At 41.2% G+C, this 22,332-nt stretch overlaps 1 protein-coding gene and 1 long non-coding RNA gene across 4 annotated transcripts in view; one reads left to right on the top strand and one right to left on the bottom strand.

Moving 5' to 3' along the window:
- The window catches only part of LOC111261210 (unconventional myosin 10A), a 50,227-nt gene that overhangs the window by 5,858 nt on the left and 22,037 nt on the right, over nucleotides 1-22,332 (top strand). For all 3 annotated transcript variants that reach the window (XM_022834524.2, XM_022834530.2, XM_086968729.1), the window contains one exon: nucleotides 17,878-17,998. In XM_022834524.2, coding sequence (XP_022690259.2) covers nucleotides 17,878-17,998 — 121 coding nt within the window. The remainder of the gene's footprint in view (nucleotides 1-17,877; nucleotides 17,999-22,332) is intronic.
- Nucleotides 1-22,332, bottom strand: part of LOC147753972 (uncharacterized) — a 31,823-nt gene that overhangs the window by 7,298 nt on the left and 2,193 nt on the right. Inside the window, exon 2 of the long non-coding RNA XR_015311513.1 lies at nucleotides 12,429-12,517. This is a non-coding gene — a long non-coding RNA (uncharacterized LOC147753972). The remainder of the gene's footprint in view (nucleotides 1-12,428; nucleotides 12,518-22,332) is intronic.

Raw genomic sequence — 22,332 nt, 5'->3', positions numbered from 1 at the left:
AACTAATTTGTGTGAATAAAGAAGCTTAAAGATTTAAGTTTTTTGCTCACACGAACCGAAAAATCTGAACGCCATTATTTTAGTTTATGTTACTGTGTACTACAGTGTGCTTCACCTTATTGTATACGCATTTAAAGCTGCGTTTCGGAACCGTTTAACAAATTGTGGTTTGTATTAGCGTCCCTAATCTAGGTACTGATGGCCTGTTCAATAAATTCGACACCTATTACAGCTTCAAGGCATAGAACCAGTTGAAATCACACGAGAAGTTCAAGAATATGGGGCTAGAATCATCGTTCGATTCTGTTTCTTGTTTCGGTTTGAAGCCCAGCAACGCCAGTTGCCTTAAAGCAAGCCCAGTTGCTGCACCGCACACCCATTTCGGTTTCGAGGTGTCGTTTTGTTTTGCCTGATACTGCTGGTGAAATCGCTTTCTCCATGGCTTGCCTGTGGCGACATCTATGGGGGGGATTTTCTGCTTGTAATAGTTGTGTGAACCATTTCTATAATGAACCATACTTGTTTCTCTCTGTCCTAAGCGCTGTTCGTAAGGAAATCATATATTATTCTTCCCCTTTATCCTGGGCGATAGCATAGTGCGTGCTGCGAGAAATCCTGTTTTGGGCCGGCAACAAGTACGTTACCCATGCTCTGTTTCGCTCCCGAAATCACAGCAAGTTGTTGATCTGTTTCTAATCCTGAGGTGATCTTTTCTGAAGAGTTTTTGTTTTTGTTAAATAGTGATTGTACAAGTAACTGTTGTTTTGTTAAAGGCCCCTTGTTCAAAGGTGTCATCAACGCTCGGCTGATTCCATCAAAGCCCTCACCTTAGGAGTACGAAGTTGTCCGCTCAACATTCGTTTTCAAAACTAAGCGATGTATATATAAAAACATTCTCCTCTGATAATACCCAATAAGCTTATTATAGATAGCCAAAAACGTTGTGCATGGTTCTGTTTATTAAAGACGTATAGCTTAAAAGTCATTGATATATTTCGATCTGCTAATTATATGGATAATATTCAATTTTTCTTCTTTATCAGAAGAATGTTAAGTACTGGCAAACTTCTATAATTGTTCAGACGTATCTACACGGTTCGGAGATGTAGTGCAATTAGCGTTACTAGATATTTTTCTCTTTTAGGAAGGCGATACGGAAAAGCTAAATATTGAGCTTTTGTCGACCGATACAGAAGCAAACTAGCTAGCTCATTTTACCATTACGACTCTGCTTGCCCTAAATATCAAAGGCAGACTTAAGGCAAATCACACGTTATAGAGATTGCTACATTGAATTATGTTGCGTGATCACCCCCCTGGGGGCTATTTGGGCCAGACTGCTGTAGAACCACTACATTTCGAGCATATGCGCTGATTTTACTAAAAATCAAAAGGCCGCAAAGGGCAATTCCGCTAAGTAGGAGTACGCTAGATGGGTCTATTTTTCAAATTAATCGAAGCTTTACAGCTTCGCACATATTGGACCACTTTCCGCCGTTGTCAGCGACGATTTGCATGTGGCGCTTTCGGAAGATATGTTGACAGCTGTGTTGGAACAGCGCACTCATTGGATAACACGATGACGTCAATATATTTATCGTATTGCGGATGTCGCAGAACTTGTCGCAAACAATCATTGAAATATATAACGAAATAATCATGCGTAACCAGTATAATTATACAGGCCAGGATCTACTCAAGTTAGCTAAGTAAAACGGTGCCCACATCGTTCCTGTTCCCCAGATGTTTTTAGCGTAAATGTGCCAATACCTCAGCCATTCAACAAGCGGCTGTACACTGCGCAGATGAACCATATGACAGAGAAATGACAATTTTTGCCCTGCCAAACTTGACAATGAATAATTAAAAAGCATCAGCTCCTTTAGGGAGGTCATAACTACAACACCTCGCAGAAAGGGAAGGATTTTCATTTTAGCTTCGTCAAATGGCTGATTTCTATGCACAAAGGCATTAGCGGTTCCATCTCTGGTCCATTTAACCCCATTTTGTAGGGATATATGAGTCAACGACTTATAAGCCTTCAATTAATATTTTTTGAAAAATAAAGGATTTATAGTGACCTTATTTTGCTCAAACAATAGAAGACTAATGCAGTTATACACAACAAATATAGCGGTGTAATGTTATCCTCTCCCGCGGCCCCAGTTGTTTCGAACGATAGCTTTCAGTTAATTTTAGCCCATGTGGCCCCCCGCTTCAGTATCCACGTGTTTATATAGTGGTGGACCACATATATACTGTAGCAGTATATTTTTTTATGTACAACTAAATACCTGCGTTTGAAAACGATTTATAAGTAAATTGGCGAAAAAAAAATGCGCTTCTGAAAGATATCCTATAAGCAGTTAATAAGGTGATTACCCATTTCGAAGTTGTCGTACAGCCAAAGACCATATATTTTCAAAGCAATTCTTCCCTATTCTAAATCTAAATGATGCTAAAGTATGCTTCTCTCTTAATTCATATGGGAGGTTTTCTGAAGCCCGTGACGCTAGCCAGTTGGACGTGGCTAAATAAAATCGCTATTTTATCGTTATATCGTTGCTTTGCTTTCCAGCCATTCTCAGATAAAATTGTTTCTAGGCAGAACAATTATTATGATTAAGCCGTATCTATTAAATAATGGAGCCTCATATTTGACCATCTTCTATTATCGTTCTTGACACATTATAATCATAATGGGGTAAAGGAACAAAAGAGCAAAAGACAGCCGCATCGTCCATCCGATGAGCCTGCTGATTCTCTACCGTCGGATTGCCAGCGAAGAAGCTGGGTATAGCGATGGCGGTTCGGATCGCTGCAGCTTACTGCGACGTACGACAGCACGCCACGTAACCCGGGCCAGACCTATCTATTCTACGCTACTATGTAACGATGACTCGTTCCAAGACAAAAGGGCGCGAGCCAGCCGCACTGTTTTCTTCAGACGATCAGCCCCACCTCATCCCCTACTCGTCTACCGTTACTCGTTTTTTATTGGCGTCCCGCGCTTCGGTAGTTAGTGGTAGCTATGGTCGGTGTAGCAGATGACGACTATCATCTTGACCTGCGGTTGACCTCAGCTTTGAGCACTTTGTCCTCCAGCACCATAGCTCAAGCCTGTCGCGACTCCTCACGACTTATTTGATTTAAGGGTTGTTTGGCCCTGAGCTGACGTAAGCACGTCAAGCATACACGCATAACTGCCTGGCAGACACAACAAAAAAAAAACACGAACAATCCCTTTCTAGATAACGGATTTTAACTATGGACCATATATTATGCTCACGTCTTTGACTGATTATTACCTCGTTAAATTCGGCATAAGAAAGATTCTCACATGGAAACGTCCCGGCAGCTGGGCAGGCGTAAACTGGGCGACCCAGCAGATTATGCCTTGAACATCTGTACAGGCACTGGAACATCCTCTACAGCTTAGTAAAATCAATAGAATTTCGATGTAGGACAAAAAATAACACTCTTCGGTATATTGATGTGAGCTTAATCGATTTTAGCTAGAAACAATAGTACGATAAACGAAGATAGAAGGATCGTTATTTACAGAATATCTTAATACATTGAGTAAAGCTAACTGGAATGTTACCTTGTATGTTAGGTTATAAATTATTGGATGACCGACACCATTTGTGAACCTACTACGGTCAGGTTAGTTATCTATTCCCAAGTGATTTTTTCGCTCATCATTTGGCATGGTAATGAATTGCTCTAACTGGGTATTCTCCCGTGGACAGATTTTTAAACAGAACTTCATATTGCTTGGGACAACAACTGAACGACTAGTGATAGCGTATATATGTATGTATGTATGTATGTATGTATGTATATAAAAAGCTAGTAATTAGTCTTTAATTGCTATTTTTGAATAATATTATATAAAATATTCCAAAACTTTGATATATATGGAAAATGTGGGCTTTTCTATAGGATCATTGGCCGTTTTTGAATGTCTAAACGATTTCTATATTGCCATTTTGCCGTTACGTTGAGTCAAATTCAACAAGGATTTCAAAATTTGTTTTGCCAAAAAAAACTAAAAATGATCATTATTGTTTTTTTTCGTTGTATGAATCATTTGAAGAAATTCAACTAGACATTTTCTCATGCCTGCTCTATTGTTTTACGCTTACGTCTATAGTATTCTTTATATAGACATTATACCATAATTTTAATTATACCTAAAATATGTATCATATTAACATAATGTATTTGGGTTGTGGCTGTAGGCTATTGACGGTAGGCCTAGCAATTTTTTATCAAAACATTTTTACACCTGTCGTTCGCAGAATTCAGCCTGTCCCTTAGCGTCCAGAAAATCACTGATTCAATGTACATACATATATGCACAGCCTGGCTCGAGACAGCTAGAGCATTTTTAACATCGGCGATAATTATAAATCTTGAAGGACAAAGTAAGTTTCATGTTTTCTTAGAAAATAATTAGGACCTTCGATTCCCGGTGTCATTCTTTAAGCCGCTATTCCACGCTGGTACGTTGTATGCGAACCAGGATTGACAAAATGCACGAATGTTATTGCCCATTTAAAAAAAAGCGGGCTTTCTAGCCTGTTTGTATACGTTAAGTGTTTTATTCATGTTTATTACGCCAATGAGAATCCCACAGTGCTGGTGATAGCAGCGGCCCACCACGAACTTAGACAATGGTGATAATAATCCTAGCAGTCAAAAGAAGACTTTGTTATTATCGTGTACGCACATATGTGCCTTTTATTTTGCGTATAACGCTATAGTCTTCTCTCTATCTTATTAGTTAACCTTGAATCTAGTAAACACTGAAGACTATCGGATTTAGCCAACACGCCGACGCACAAATATGCCATCGACTAGATAAGTAACTAATAAACAGTCGGTTTTGCCAAGCTCCTAGCGACGCCACCGTCTTGACCAGGCAGTAGCGCGTCAACTACCACGATCATCATAGTCGATGCGCGAAAATGATAACAAAAACACAACAAACCATATGAAGTTAAAAATGGTTATGGGCCGCGCGAAAAATACGGGGGTTGTCAGCGGAACGGACTGTCGGGTAAATAAATACCAGCTGTTTACGTGGATAATAGAACGCTGGTAAAGTCATAGAAGAAAGTGACAAGTTCACCCCACTGACCGTGCGTCCGCCAGACGTTTGTCCATGGCTGAATAAATAACGTGTTGCCACTTTGAAAAAATGTTGCTCCCCCTATTGTTGTTGTTAGAGATGATTATTACTGCGGGTAGTTTTTGAAGTTACTGTTCCAGCTGATTCAGCTCTGAGCGGCTTGCATTGAGATAGAAACCGTATCGCCATGACCGTTATTGGCAACGGCTACGGTACCGTCAACGATGGCAGTAACGGCCGTTACTACTTGAGCAATCTGCAATACCAGTAGAGCGATACTCGCATCGTCTAGTTTCTCACTTTCCAAATCGTCTGTACTGCTACTAGTCATCTATGAGTTTCCCTCGCCGTTGGGATTTCACGCGTGTTACTGACGGGATAACTTTGCCACCATTAGTCGGCTAGTCCAGGCCAACTTCGTAGCAAAAACAAACTTCTCATCGGGTCGCAATACAGTGGATCTGAATGTGAAAAGAAACAAAAGCTAAGTTAAAGCCAGTGGCTAAGTTGCAAGGTAGATGATTGTGTGAGGAGGCTTCGTGACTTCCTGTATAACATGATCTCATGACTGCCGTTAGCTAAACTCATAAAATCATATTAAGTATAGATGGTTTTGGTGACAGGTCAACGAAAAGTATGGGTCTCTACAAACACTCAAACACGTGCTTTTTCAAACCCTAGAATACTTTATGGACGTTGTCACTATCCCTTCGGAGTGCTGAAGTGTTGATCAACAATTTTTTTTTCGTCAAAAATATGAAAGGATACCATTATATACTTTGCATGTGTCTGTGAAATTAAGTGAAATTCATCATGTCGTCTGCTGTCCCTTAGTTGTTGAAAGCTCGCAATAAAAAACTGATCGTTACGATTGTGTGGACAAAAGCTACCACGCTTATGGGGTAGTTCACTGTTCACCCGTACGGGTTGTCGCGCCATGGTGTGCCAGGCAGCTGACCAGTTGCGTCAGCAACCGCATTCGAAACATCGCCGAGGTACAGCTAACGGCCGACCTTTGAAGAACGGTGATGGTGCACCGGCCATTAGCGGTAACCGCAAGAAGCTATGTCACCATGGGAGGCTGATTACCGAAAATGGTTCGACTGATTTGTTCGCTAGCGATAGAAACGTTAAGGATGTATCGATTGAGAAGCAGCTTAAAAGTAATACCATCACGCTGTTTGGCCAAGGGGAGGAGGAAGAGGAGAGTGACGACGAGGACGCGTCTTCAACAAACTCGTCGGATTTCAGCACTCCGATGTCTTCCGCTGAATTTATGCGCACTCATATAACGACCGCGTCGGATTCCGGCAAGGATACTGTTTGTTGTAGCAGTAATAATAGCGACCCACGCGACCTGTTTGGTCGAGAGCCACAAAAAGAAGGCGACGCAGTATTGCGACTAGACGATATGTGTCGCCAGCTCACAGATATGAAACAACGCCAAAGAAAAGAGGTGTTCATCGTACGAGTTACTCGGGTCACGTCAATACTTCGATCGGAGGGACATCGGAAGTATGGCAAGCTCCGTTTGACCCCTCTGGATCTGATCAATCAGAAAAGTTTAGTTCGAATAGCTAGCGGTGCCAAAAGCGTCCGAGGCAGCAACAGGAATAGTAAAAAAAAAAATTCAAGAGATGTTCATCAGAGACATTCGTAAGCGATTTCCTATTCTTTAAGCGTTTCTAAATAAATACAAATAGCGAGCACATAGCAAAATATTCCGTCGTAAGTGTGTTTGATAAACTATATTTGCTCGAATTCCCAATGGGCAAATGCTTGTTTGGTGCCATCATGCTTTGCGACTACTAACTTTGGTTTCAAGTTAATAGTGAGGCCTTGAAAACAGCAGAATCGCTGGCGATATTGAAATTGTAGCCGGAGTTAGCCGCGTCATTTCCAACATTCATTTACTTCCGCCGACACAAACAAAAAACTTTCCTAGTTAATTATAGGTAACTTATCTAGCTAACGGGAACTATTTTCTATAAAAATTTAACAACGACAGCTATGTATCTAAAATGTCTTCATATTGGCCTACATTCTTTTTATGCCACTTATACAATACACGTAATGGATAAATAGTAATATTAATAATAACTAATTTAGATTTCCGATAATTTCGAGCTCTGTACGTGCGAAAATCGCTCTATTTGTAATAGAGCTAATAGTACCTGATACGGAGTCAAACGTCTGCGCTAACGCTATTTAGGCCAATTAGTTATCGTATGTAGGACGTTATGGTGTGGATAAGTTGTGCTACTTATTTCTAACCCAAATCAATCGAACCTAATTACACATATATGATGGTGTGGATTTTTTTATATTCATTGAAAGTGACGTGTCGGCACGTAACGAACGTATTGATAACTTGATGTTCGCAGGATCGATCGAGCTACTGGCTCGAGACCAAAGTCCTTTTGCGGTCAGATGTGCAAAAAGGGCGTAGAAAAAAATAATTCATCTAACCTCCCATAAGGTCGCTGTTTGTAGACTTATCCATAAAAATTAGAGGAATAATTTTTGTTAAAAACAAAACCAGCTAGAGAAACTAGGTACAATAATTTTTCTTGAGTTAGTAAAAACGCAAACATATGAAAGGCTTTATTATTTCTGTAATATATGCATTTTTAACATCGATCGCGAAACCACTTTATAGAGATAAGTCAAGTTGAAAAACTCTTTTGTCGGCAACAGATCCGTGACCTCACTGGCGTGACAATAAACGTTACGGCACACTTTCATTCAACACCTGTTTACTAACCGCTTTGGCCATCTTGACGCGTCGATAGTGCGCCGAAGACAGTATTCTACTACAGAATAAATGCTACGTTCTTTTTACACTATCTTATATTAACAGCTTGATTTCCATTGACGGAAATAACTGTAAAACGATTTGCCGAGAATTTTTTTTCCGTTACCATTGCGAGACTCTGGAAGCTCCTAGTTAGCCTTCTTTCCCGTTTCGAATTGTACCTGTTGCCAAGCTCATGTATATCTGTGATAGGGTAGGAGCTACAATATTCGAAGCGAAGCTGAGTGCGGAGTGCGCGATTCTGAAACGTTTTAGAACCCGTAGCTGATATATAAATGTATTTTATCCCCCTGTCAGTGAGAAACATACTGAATGCTACTCGATTAGTGTCCTACGTACGATCTTAAGCTCACGGATTAACGGATAGCTCATTTCATCTTCGAAACAGCTTCGAGCCTACCTCCGCCTTAATAAATTGGCGTTGTGTGGTTTCGTACCGCCTTAGTCAATCCCTAACGCGATCCGTTGACAAAACAACTACCAGACACGCGCGCTACGACAACTGTTACCCTACCATGTTCACCTTCTCTTTATAACCGTACTCTCGCCCTGTGAGCCTATTGTGTATCGGTCGAAAAACTTCGAACTCTAATTTGGACGTATGTTGAGGCGCACGTCGGGAACTTTTTCAATGACGCGACCGTCTGAGGTAACCGGCAACCGCCACCATGTTTCAGTTGGGTTACCACTACAGAACTTTGCTATGAAAGCCCAGGTTCGTAACGACAATGATAACAGCAACAGCGCAAAAGCGATGACAAGCATTGTTTATCAGTCGCTGACGCCAGTCGTTCTTGATAAAGAGATGAAGCACGTTTCATGCAAACCCTTTTCGCTCGACATGTTAGCGTTAGAACGAGAACACCGCTACCGCTACGCCTATTTAGTAACGGTTCAAAGTGTAATAACTCTGCTAAAATATGAATATTGTGTCGGTTTTTGGCCTCTTTAGGGACATAGGCAAAAAATTGGTATACATAATGCATATAATGACTACCGTACCGGTCAGCTACGAGAGCGCTTAAAAGCGTTGTGGCTATATAAAAAATAGTCAGGCCAAAAGTACTCGTATGGCTCTAGCTTGGCAAAAACGTCTGCATAGTCGTGCGACTGAAAGACAAATTGTTCAAACAACTCTAACGAGATAAACGTAGACTCACGTAAAATGAGCATATTCTGTGCGGCTTGGTTCCATTTCAAATATGAGAAGAAAAACGAAGAGAAATAATATTTCCTTGATGACTAGCCGTCCATCTGTAAGGGATCAAAGTATCCACATGAAAAAGCCGTCATTTAGAAAACTAAGAGATAAAATCGATCAATCACTTTATCCAGAAGTTGGAACGGCACGCTAGTGATTCAGGCGTCCGATAAGGCGCCTTACTGTATGATATCAGGTATCTCGTTCGGTCAATTAAAGGAATGGCCGGGATAACGTACCTATGCACCATATCATGATGATACCAGCTCACAAAAACTCCTACACATAGCCAACATACGTTGAAGAAGTTATGTTTTTCAATTAAATTAAAATGGGCAGCTGAAGTCGGTGGCAAACAACACCAAATCAGATTAAATCAATCTGAATTTTAGTTTAAAATGTGTACATGTGCCAAAGTTTCTCATCACTATTAGGCTACTGGATTTGCCTTCGGATTTGTATGAATCCAGACCGATATTTTCAAGGGTTCGACTACTTGTTAGACGGGCGAAGGTTGAACTGTGACCGTATATTTCTGATGATCACGCCACTTCGTTCATTTCCTAGCTAAACGTGTCCGCTCCTAGCAATAGGATCTAACACACAAAAGCAAGCAACACCTTTTTCACAAAAGAGACGACAAAAATCGTCGTCGAAATTCGAATAACTATATAATGAAGATATGAAGAATGATGACTCATATATAAATATATTATTGATAAATAGATCGGATTTGACCAGGCGAACGGGCAATTATACCCTACTTTACGAGTTAAAAAATGTCTCATCTAGTGAAGGGCCCTCCTTGCTCAAGTCGAAGTTCTATGTTCGTCGTTGGCCCACCAAGAAGTACAACTGTTACCAACCGCTTGTTGCCTGAGGGTACCGTCGTTTACGGCAGCTCGGCTCTCATTTTGATCGATGTGTGATATTTAGGAGGTGCTGGAGTAGTGAAGCCTTACGCTGATTGTAACTAGACGCTTCCCGATTCCGTCTCAGCGCTTACGAGGCGCCGCAGTAAACGGCAAACAAATAATTTTAGCAAAAGTCGGAGCCCATTGATTAGTCGAAACAGCTTCCGCTTTGTTACAGTGCACGCGATTGAACTTTGGCAACGGACGGTGAACTGGCCAGTTGGTCACTATCGCTATCGTCGCAGTGATGAGACGACGCTTCTTTTCGGCTCTATCTAGTATGGAGTAAAGTACTGCTTTACGCTGTATACGCCAGTATCCTATAAAATCCTTATTCTCAAGTAAAACACTTTGGCTGCTAAGCTAAAGGGCGGTAACTACCGCCGAATGGTAAGACTTTCGGTGGCAAGAGCCAAATTTATGACTTTGGGTCAACATAATTTGAATGTTTACTAAAGGCTGGTACAACAACTCTGCTTTTTCACAAGCTGTTGCTATTCCTTCAAGTTTTTTTTTATTGCTGGAGCAGCAATGCTCTATTTTCAATATTTTCCTCTTTCTTAATACCTTTTGGTTGTTCTTTAAAAGATGTAGCTGTGTCAATATATTTCCTTCCCTCTATGTGCTCATATAAATGTACATAGCACTTCAAGTATATTCGATAAATTTATCTACATGCAAAGTTACCTTACCAAAATTTAGCGTCTCGTTCAATTATTTTTACCCAATAGAGAGTGCCGCGGCACCAGGTTCAAGAAAAACATATTCAGGAATAGAGACTAGTCAACGTGCGTTGAAACGCACGCTTGGGAACGATATGCTGCCACGTACTGCATGCCGTTTCCCACATTAACTGGCCTAAAACACGATGTCATTTCTATACATATGGGATTCTGTCTGCCTCAGATATCCACGCATGTCGTTCACTTCGTTCGGCCATCGCAGCCAACAGTTTAAATACGAAATAAGAAAAATCGTCCACGGACTCTGATCAGGTCGGTTCAGATCTACTTAGACAGACCAGCTTGTTGTACTTATCGATTGTTTACATGGCGAAACCCTACAAATACCATTCTGATACAGTACGTGTTGAATATACTATCACAATTCCGTATACGAACTCGTTATGTGGTAATACGTTTACTTTTCTCTCTATTCAATGTTGTGTCAGGAGTGTTTCATACAAAATATCAGCTCCGCTGCAAATATGATCCGATCACGTATTTCCGTAAACGTGTTCAATATGTTTCTGAACTAGAGAATTCGAATCGAACATCCTTAGCACATAGATAATATAGGAAAATTTTACAGTCAAATTCGTTCGCTTAAGGATGCAACAAACTCTGCGATTATGTCTGTTTTTATTATTGTATAGCAAACAGTACAACAATTAGCTAATTGAAGACGTTTATGTTATTCGATCATTAATTTCTATAGAGAAATCGAGGGTAGTAGTATTGCGTAGCGCGAGCTCAAGCCGATTAAAACTATTCTGTGCACTTTCTTCAGCTGCGGGCCGGCTAACGTCATAGATACTCGTGAAGTCCCTATTTTCATTGGCAAGAAAGAAACAAACGGCCAGACAAGTTAAGTGGGTTGCAGTATGTCAATGCCGGCCTCGAATCAGCGTTTCAATGTCTGTATTATACAAGAGGCGAAATTTCGTCTTTAGATTAAAGGAATAAAATCGCTAGTACGCGGCTCTAGCCGGGGCAAACGCTTCGATCATTTGTCAATGTCGCCGTCAGATCGCTTGTGTTCTACTACCTGTTCAACTTCGTTCATATACAAATGTCAAAATTCGTTTTAACCGTATCTTTAACGTCACCGCGAGAAGAACTGTGGCACTGAACGCCGGCCGGCTTTCCAATCGCTCTTCAAGGCGGCCTTGTACAAACAGTCGTTGTTTGAATTTGAGCGCTTCATTTTTCTTAGGCTTGAGCTTTAATGAAAATGCTAATAGAAAGATTCTCTAAAACCGCCTTGGTTTTTAACACGACAGCTTGGGAAAGCCGTTCAGCGTTCATTACCGACTCGGAGAGACTAGGCCAGACCACATACGAAAACACATAATCATCTACCAGAAATAACCTTCTAAATAACAACAACAAAAGGATAACATTGTTCTATAGTATCGATGCACAGTTGGCGTTACACGTAAGCCGATCCGCTGACATCTTATTGAGTCAAAATACAAAGAAGCGCCCGTTTCGTACGAAATGCCAACGCTAAGCTTAAAGTCAATTAGCTCTAAAAATATTCAGTGAATAAAAAAGATCTAATATCCTTCATGGTACTCAATGGCCTATCAATAACAAACGCACGAAAAGCTCTTATGTCTCATGAAAACATCTTACTCACGTTGTCGGTGAGCCATCAACTTGTCCGACCATCAACTTGTCCGACCATCAACTTGTCCGACCAGCTAAATTTCCCAAACACTCATTTACCTACGGCCAACGGGTAGTTTTTGTTAGGTTCTTGAACTGTTATTATCTGAAAGTGTACAGTATTAGAATTACTGTGAAATTAGCGAGAGTTGAACAAAGGCAGTAAGACGGCGGCGTACTCGGCGTGGAGAAGAAATTGCTCTTATTACTGGAATATAATGTGCTTTTATTTTTTAAGGCCGACAATTTCAAGCATAGTTACACGCTAAGTTCTTAAGCTTAAATATAGACTAACTGTTTCCGTATATGCCTTTCCCAAATATCCATGACAAGGAGTTAATTAGTTGTCGGCTCCGCTGAGCGAAAGCTTAATACCATAGGCGCTTGCGTGCGAATCCGCCTATGCTTTATTATTTCTCTATGCTCTTCTTTTGCGCAGCAGGTTGGCCATATTTGTCAACTTGATGGGTGCTTTAATTGGGTTCGATCATTTGTTCGCCGTAAAGACCCGTAAGTAAATATCCATACACTTGCCGTACAGCGAACCGTAACGGTGGATAAGCTTTTCGAAAACTGTGATTTTTATACTCTCTACTCCTGCTCCGGTGATTTTTGGCTGCATAAAAAAATTATAGAAACGCAATACATTTTCAAAAATGACTCAGATCAGTAAGTTAAAAGCGCAATTAATTGTTAACCAGCAACTTAAACGTTGCCTAATATCAGCGAGTATATTATTCGTTCATCCAATAGCTAGTGCTCATATAAACGTGTATTATTTTCCGACGAGTAGTCCCAGACATTTTCTGAGCTTTTACAGTTCTTGACGGGTAAGTAGCTTAGGAAGAAGCTAGCAGAATTTTTTTGTGAATATTCGAGGCTTCAGTGGAACACAACACGACATTTGACTTCGTACCACCACCGTCCCTTCTGCCGGATCTCCTTACTATAATTTGAAAAGGCGTGAGAATTGTGAGATTTCCTATGTTTGCAAGCACTTTTGTGCTTTACTTCTGGCATAATTGCTGCCCGCTTCCGAAGCAACTGTCCTTAAAGGCACATATTTATCTTGACATTTTTCATTCGTTCGGTGGCAGGCGTACCGATCACATCACACGATAGCACGCCGTCGAGTGTTGTGCACCTAGCAACGTGTTTCGATATGGTTCCCAGTAACGGTATTGATGGCAACGTTAGTATCCGATAAAGCAGGAAATAATCCGAGGTAAAGCAGGGAATCAAGCATATTATCTAAATATAGGATTGGCACATCATCGAAGTGGTTCTAAATTCGAGACGACCCCTTACCGTTTCCCCCCCCCCCCCCTCTGTCCTACTTTTGAGACAAAGGAAACATTTTTCAAATTTACGGTCACAAACCTTCTTTTACTCTGACCTTAAGAAGAAAAACTTTCCAGCGAACCTGTGTCCGTTATGTATGGTTCGGTAGTTTATTTGTTCAACGATATGATACGTAACAACAGAATGGCTACGGTTGCTGTTGAGAGCGTCGAGCAAACGGGTATAAACCGCTATGAACTTTCTCATCTTCAGGGGGTGCCGATTTAGAATTTCACTGGGTGGAAAAGAAAACATCGATTGCGTTCAAGATAGAATCTAATGGTTGTCTTAGGAATCAGAAAAAACAAAAAATATAGATGTGCATCCAAAAAGTCGTTGTCGAAAAAAACGGCTCAGAGCTTCTGATCATTCGAAACATTATTTTAGTTAATTGTCGACCTTTTGCTAGAGGTAAAGCAATTTAAACTTAACTGAATGGCTAACTTTAGTTTTTTGTCAAATCTTTTAAAATATGATTTTGGCTTTCCTATTGAGTTGCCTATTGAGGGGCATTAACGACTGTTTTTCTCGCTAGATGGACTCAAAGTCATGTGCCTCAGCCCGTATTGACTAGCATAGCTATCATACGCAAACTGAAATTTGACAATAGTAAATGCGCCATCGCTGTGGGAATGGCTTTATTCAGACGTGGTCTTGACAATAGCTAATATTCTTGTAAAGCTTTTCTATGTAAGTTTATTAATTTCACAAATGCAACTTCACGGAAAATAATCTACTCGATCGTATTTCTATCGGTGAAGGACACAACTACGTCCTATTTAGAGCGGTTGATGCTCCCCTTCCCAAAATAGCTAACGCTATACGTCTTGTTGGGTTGGGAAGGAGTAGTTAGGGTCGTCGTAATAAATTACAACAAGCCAGTGAGAAAAACCGGGCAGGCCTACTGAGCAAAAAGGACGTCGTTTTTCACCGTGAAAATGTCCGAATGCATGCACCTTTAGCTACCCAGTAAATCTGTAGAGATTTTAGAAATTTAAATGCATTCAGAGTAGATAGGCTGGATATAGGCACCATTAGGGTATCATTTGCTCTGTTCTGTGCAGAGCAGACTTCTTAATAGTGTTTTTTTCAACGTAAATAAAGAAATGCAAAAATCATTTGTTATAATTGTTTGCCCAGAAGGCATCGAAGCTCTACAGCGATGAGATGGCGATCTGGCCATACCAGAACAATGGCAGGAGGTCATGGGCACATATTTAACTTAATAATATCATTTTTAAGTTTGAAGACGATCAATAGTTCCTCGATTGTCAATATTTTGGACCCTGAATTCTAAATCGCACATATCATCTTCATCGTTTAGAATAAAATTGTCAAAGTATAACTCCGTTTTTATTTTAAGAGGATGCATGAAATCAATGTTTTCTTATGCTTCAGTTAAATCCAACATTGTTTATATTTATTTTCTAAGATTTTTCTTTGCGAAGCTCGTCCTGTGTGGACGGCAAAACAGACAGTTTTTGAATTTCAATTGTAAAAAACTATCTCTCAGGCTCGCATAGGCATAACTCGCCGTTATGAGACCGAATTGTTGGCCATGTTATAACTTTAATAAATTTAGCTATTACAGAGAAAAACAACGCCAAAGTTTCACCACAGGCGTAATGAAATACATAAAAAATACATGCACCCACGTTCATAAACGAGTATTTATGAGTGACGTCGCGTTAATAATGTTATGGCGCGCACTGAAAGTAAGTCAGTGATTGTGAAAAATATGCTTAGAAACAAAAATTATCCTCTAGACCATGCTGTTTTGCTCAGGGCAAAGTCCCACCTAAGCAATATCTTCCTTCAGGTAGGCTCAGGTGTCATATGCATTTAGACCATTTAGAGGACTCAAACTTTACGTAAACCAACATACCGTCTTCAACGAACGCCCCAGACGAAAATCTAGACGATTATACTTAGCATGTGATTACAGTGAAGTCTATGATCTATAATTCACAGTTCGTCTACGGCAGTCGACAGGATGGGAATATGTTTTCGCAGCGCCTCTGTAGCCCGTAAAAAGTCAAATGGCGCGGGCGGCTTGAAATTATGGCTTTTGATTATAGGAGATACAGTTTACCCACGTTACTTTCTGGGGCAGACCGCGGTCTCTGGGACCGGACTTCCCATTGCTTTCAATATCGTGGCACAGTTCCTCTTACACCTGACCATTACGAGAACCATGTGTTTTGAAGCTCGCCCATTGACTTCGCCTTCTGTTTCTTTCCGTCCTTTAGATTTAATTTGTAGGGACATATTGTAGACAACAACTTCAGGTGGGAAGTCGGCTGACGAAATCATGGCGCTAGCATGACCATATGCAGAATTAGTTTATCAACGCTAACATGAGCGCCATCTCATAGTATCCTTCTCATTGGTGTGGGTATTATGGCTACCGTGAAAGAGGTACTGGTTAACTGCAAAAATAGTTCTCATGCGCAATTGTCTTTTATTCTAGACAAATGTTTGTCTGGCGTGGTTACCCTATGCGACCGCGTCGTAACGCGGTATCTTTTTTTGTCACTTAGATCTGCTGGACCAGCTAAATTATCAAAGATTCATGATAATGTACTGTTTACCAGCTACAGGCTGAATTCTGTTGGTTCAGAATGAAAGCGGAAGAGGTGCATGTAGCACTCTACGAATGATTCCTACGGCTAGTATGTGATAATATCGATTAAGGGTAGCGTTTATGTACAACAAACTCAATGGATATTAGTGCATGCTAAACGAAGTCACTCGATCATGCGTGTGCGTATAAAGGTGAAGGTGGTATGATTTTTGAATTTTTTTTATCGCGTCTAATGCTCGTGCTGCTTGTACTAACGCTCGGATTTGTCGCAACGAAGCTACGCCTATAAGGATTGTCGTTTGTTCCACATTTAAGACATGTATTTTCCTGCACCGTACATACGCGCTCTTCGCGTTAAAGTAGAGCAGCTGCCAGGACGTGACTGTTGCGACGCTTCAATGTATAATAAAGCAGGCAGGACCCATCATGACACAGTGAATCTTCCAAACGAAAAGCTAACAATATCTGTATCATCTTCTTCTCACTGAGAGATAGAAAGAAGCGTGCAATCTTATTATCTCGCTAGCTTGATTTCAAGCCGGGTATCATAATAACGTACGTTTCCGAAGTGCTTCGAAGGCTAATTATAGAACAAGGAGCAGAGTTTTTTTTGTCAATGAATGAGAAATGTAAAGTCACAACGTATTGTGTATATCCATAATCATTCGTCATATGCTTATAAAGCGACCCGTGTCGAACGCTCCTATGACGAGTATCATTTAAGCTGTAAACAAATTACATGTGGAAAAACATCGCTCATTGGAAGAGTTGCGTCTAGCTAAGTGTCTTTAATTCTCTAAGTAATTTCTTCAATGCTATAGTTTTTACCAAGTTATCCAGCTCCGTATTACCATTAATTACTATTATATAGTTCTGGTGGACTGTGTTATTATATATTAACAAACTATAAATACTATGGAAGCTCGTCATAGTCAACTGCGGCCTGGATGAAGTTGGCGGGCAACGTAAAATTTGAAACCGAATAGAAGGCTGTTCGATATATCGGATCAAAAGTATATTTATATACTATTTAGATAATTTTGAAATTGTTCTCATACGAAGAGTGTAAATATTGGATAGGTTTATCGGCATATTTTCGAATTTATCAATTAAACAACATCAACTTAACTATTTATTGGCTTTTAAAAGATATTCGAAAAAAATTAGTCTACATCATCACAGGATACTAATATAGGAATTTGTTATATATAGGTGTGCTCAAGGAAGTACTGCTGTGATGCCTACTTGATGTTGTAATATCAGCGTTCGGTATCAGTATACTTATTTTTCCAGGTCACTGTTCGTATCCTCTTCACCATAGCTAATCAATAATTCACAATTCCAGCTTTAGTTTATGTCTATGTTGAATAAGCTAAGGACACTTTAGGCTATGTATTTTTTAACGTCACAGCTGTAATAGTGGCTTTGCATAGAAGAAAAAAAAAAACAAATAATTTTGATGTACGTTGCATCCTCTGTTTTTCTCTTCCATAAGATACCAGTGTCTAATTTCCCAGAAGACTCTCGGACGTTCCGCTCCGCCGCGTGATATATGTCAACGTATTTTGGAACAGTTCTCCTCAAGACAGGATAATTACCAGCTTGGCCAATCGAAGGTAAATGTCCTAGATCAACCTTAGGCCGAGCGCGCTTGCATAAACGTTTTGCTGAAGACCAGAGATTTAAGATAAGTCGTTGAACCCAACTTCAATAAATTAAACTCAATGGCTATTTCTCATACCATTTTGTAGACTACATAAGTTATTTCGGGTAAGTTTTATAGCGTATGCAAAATGGGTACGTAGCCTGTCATAGCAGGCATCAACAGCCTCAGGTGGCCAGGTCCCGTTACTTCGACGCTTTGCATCGACTCCATATGCTTCAAGTTTCCCGCCCTCCTTTATTCGAAATTCTTCTATTGTGTCGCCCCAATATTTCCTCGGACTACATCGTACACCTTCTCTGAAAACCTAACTTTTTCGCTGCAGACGAATAGACACCTCTCCCTTTAATCCGCGCTTATGGTAAAGTAACTACCTATATTTCCGTGCAGGCACTGAGCATGCCTTACGACCCAGATGCATACTTCTCAAAAAGCGAATTATCTTCCCGGACTCTTTGAAGAGATGCAGCGCATATGAGGCAGCGGCACCAGCACTATCCGTATCAGAGACAACCTGTGCAGTGGGCCCATTAGGCGCAGATTTCGTCCTGAATGCGGTGCCATACGTCCACACTACGATGCTGAACAAGGGCTGAGCACCGGCTCTGGGTCGGAGCTGTCTGCCTGGGTCTTGGATCTAAGATGTTTCTCGATCTGCACTAGTCGCTTCGACTTGCTTTAGATTTGTGATACACAGACAAACATACGGACTCAGAGATTCAGAAACGCGTTGTACGACAACAGCAGCAGCCGCAGTCGGTTAACTTAGTAGAATGCGCGGAATGAACGAGTTTTCGCGGGGAGGGTCGGTTTGTTGGGCTCTTCGAGATCGCACGAGTTTACTTGTAAGGATTTCAAGCGGAGGACAAGAACTCAGCCCTGTTGGGGTATCGGGCTCAACTGTTAAAGCTGTGAGCTGAGCTTGAGCGCTGCGTGCTAGTTGACTAGTAGTTATTTGTAGACTGACTGTTCAGCTCTCTTGGAATAGCGTTGGTTTAACCGTCGGCCGTTGGTTGGCCTAACAGATCAAACAGTTCGATCCGGACATAAGATCGCGCTCTCCACTGCGGCGGCGCCACGAAACAGGCAGCCGTAGTAGCGGATACGATGAGAACTCCAATAGAATCTCCAATTGTACGAAGAAGTGCCGCGTAGCTGTTGGAATTAGTCTGTTGTGCAGCAGCTTATAGGGGCGAAATTGGAATGAAATAGATTAGATTTTGTTCCATTTTTTCCATTGACTAGCTACGCGGAGATTAATTGCACCACGTGACCTTCTTAGGGACCTATTAGGCGACGAGGCCAAGTTCATACTGAGTAAAATTAACTGATATCCTGTGATTAAAGTTTAAGTGAAGAAGAACTGAACGAACGTGCAGATAATCGCTAAGAGTGATGGTGCTGTTTTCATGGACGCGATCGATGCTGAAAAATGCCTACAATAAGTTGAAGTCGAATGAATTACCTATACAGTAGTTTATTTTGCACAGTGTCCCCAACAGGAAAGAAAGCTGTGTAGGAAAGCGCTCTATTGTCCTGGCTTTATGCTGTTGCGGTTACAAAAGTTTCGTATATCTGTCTGGGCTCTTCGGGCGTTATCCGATACTCTAGCTGTGTCCCTCACGTCAGTCCATCAGGATGCCTTTGTTTCGTCGCAAGAAGAAAGACCACCTTCCCGAAAACCTGTTATTTTCGTTCAGTGATCAGCCACGACGATCAGCAAAGGTGATGTCGCCAAACAAGTTAAAAGCCAAATTGAATAGCCTGGAAAGAACAATTCGGTCTGACAGCTTGTCGTTAGACTCGCCCAATAGCGTCAACGGTAACGGATTTTTTGAAGCCGATCACGACGACATCAGCGAGACGGATTTTCTCCGAGGTGAACATGCTCTGCCTAGTGATCTCCAGCAATACAAAGGCCACGCTGTAGCAGTGCAAAGCAATATGGCGCCAGTATTGTCATCAAACCCTATGAGTAACGCAAGTCCTTGCGCTGGTTTCTTCATACCCGAAGAAGGTATCATGACAAGCACTCCCGTGGTTACTGTCGACAAAGATAGGGATCTAGCACATCTAGATAATAAAAACAGGATTGACGGTACCGAAAAGCCCGAAGAGCTTTCCCCGGCATTGTCTCCGCTAAAGAACAAAAATCAGGTTTCCAATAAGACCAGTAAATCGCTTCTATCAGATGATGGCACCACGGTTATATACTTTGAAGGGGGCGACACGGACCTTGAAAAATTGGCGCCGGATGCGAACCATTTAAGAGTGAGCTCATTATTGGATACACCAGATAAACGAGCTCCTGAATTAGGAGAGTTTATCGCGAAGCTTGAAGACAGTCTTACTAGTTCGTTGAATAGTCGCAGCGACCTAATTCTCAGCAGTCCGGAATATAGTACAGCTAAAAAAAAGGAAATGTTCAATAAGCTTGTTGAAGACATGAGTGAGGTGCGTGATAGTCGTGAACTATTTGCGAATATCATCGAAAATAATACGGGTCAGGAACATAGCAAGCTAATAGATGATGATGATGAAGAGAACCCTGTTGAAGCAACTGTAGAGAAATCAGGAAGCAGGTCGATCAGAGGAGAGGGAAATGTCGAGGCTGACCGAGTGGAATGGAAAAGTCTGAAACGGTTTGCCAAAAAGAAAGATAATAAGGTGCTATTTAAAAAGAAGCTCAATGATACTGATGGTGGAAGTTCTGGTGCAGATAGTCTTTTCCCAGGCCTGTGTGACCCTATAAGTACCAAAGATAGTTCTAGTCCCACTTTTGATGGTAAGCTTGATTCGCCTAACGACAAGGAAAACCATTTCGAGCTCTCGCCAATGGGTTTCAATGAACGGGGTATTGATGTGGATGTATCGTTGCCCGCCACCATGCCAAGAGGTCAACTTCGAAGACCTTTACCAAATGTGCCTCAGAACAATAATAGTTTAGCACTTGGAAGACAGCGACGTCGATCTCGACCTCTAAGCAACATATTCAGTCGAATCTTTAACAAAAATACCGACAAGTCCAAAGATCACCGCGCAAACAAATCCGCTATTGGATTGCCACTAGCATCTGTATCGACCAGCACGATGCCCATTGGTTCAAGCTGTACACTTCCGTCAAAGAGACACAGCATCGCAGACATTCAGCATCGACCAGATGAAAAGAGCCCAAGTTTGCCACGACCTTCCGAATTCACCGCCGGTAAAATTCGCCCAATGAGCATGGCCGTTAGCCAGTTATTGGCCGGGTCGGGCGCACCTGTGTTTACCGCAAAAAATAAACATCATAGTACAATCATTGTCTCGGATAGCGTTTATGATATTGTTGCAAATTACGAAAACATGGACGGACTGCACACAAGTCCATCAAAGACTATTAGGAGTTCACGGGAACATGTAGCCACTCCGAAGAAAATTAATAAAAACTTCTCGAGAGCAAAAATACTTAAGAAACTACAGAACTCTCCAACAATTTCAATCAAAGACGTGGTGGATTCGCCCCCGAAAATAGATGCAATGGCTGCCATCAAACAGCATCAAACAGAAGATTTCGAGGCTTTGCCGGTTCAAGTTAGCGATTCCGTAGTAAAAATGAGAAATAGAAATCGGTTACATGAAAATAACGAAAGCAATAAAAATAAGAACGAAAACGATGGTAACAACTCAGAATTCTCTGAGGTACCTTATCGCGATAGGCCTATTATTGGTTCATTTTCGAAGAGACACAGCTTAGCAGTTCCTGATCAAGATAAGGGTATAATTAGTTCATCGAGATCAGCATTGTTTATGCAAGCTGGAAAACATCGTCGGCGGCCTTTTAGCGCTTACTATTCCGAGGTGAACTTTTCCGAAAGTGAGCCGGTTCGTCTGATTCGGTATCATCCATCTGTAGATGAAAGCGATCATGATCTTCCTAATGAAGCAAAATCATTGTCGCCTGTTATCAATGGTGATAACTATATCGTTCCTAGCGATGAATCGAAAGAGAAGGCAGTTGCGGGTTTCACTGATGAAGGGCAAATAAATAGCAGACATAAGCACGTTGGACGTGCTTTCACCAGTTCCACAATTCAGCTAGAGACATCACCTATGCCATGTTCCTCTGTAGAGCTTCCCTTCACCAGTGCTAACAACAGTGCCATAAGTGACAATAGTGATGTGTTTCTACAGGACCAACAGCAGTCGCCCAATCTGGGTGTGTCATTTCAGTTGCTTAATTTGGATCATGAATCAAGCTTAGCTCTACCGCTACTTCGCGCACCCGCCAAACCCCCTAGAGGCCTT

The sequence above is a fragment of the Varroa jacobsoni genome, unplaced genomic scaffold (genome assembly GCF_002532875.2).
Source record: "Varroa jacobsoni isolate VJ856 unplaced genomic scaffold, vjacob_1.0 scaffold_61, whole genome shotgun sequence".
NCBI lineage: Eukaryota > Metazoa > Arthropoda > Arachnida > Mesostigmata > Varroidae > Varroa > Varroa jacobsoni.
The sequence above is the reverse complement of the archived record's forward strand: the minus strand, read 5'-3'. Positions and strand labels throughout refer to the sequence as shown.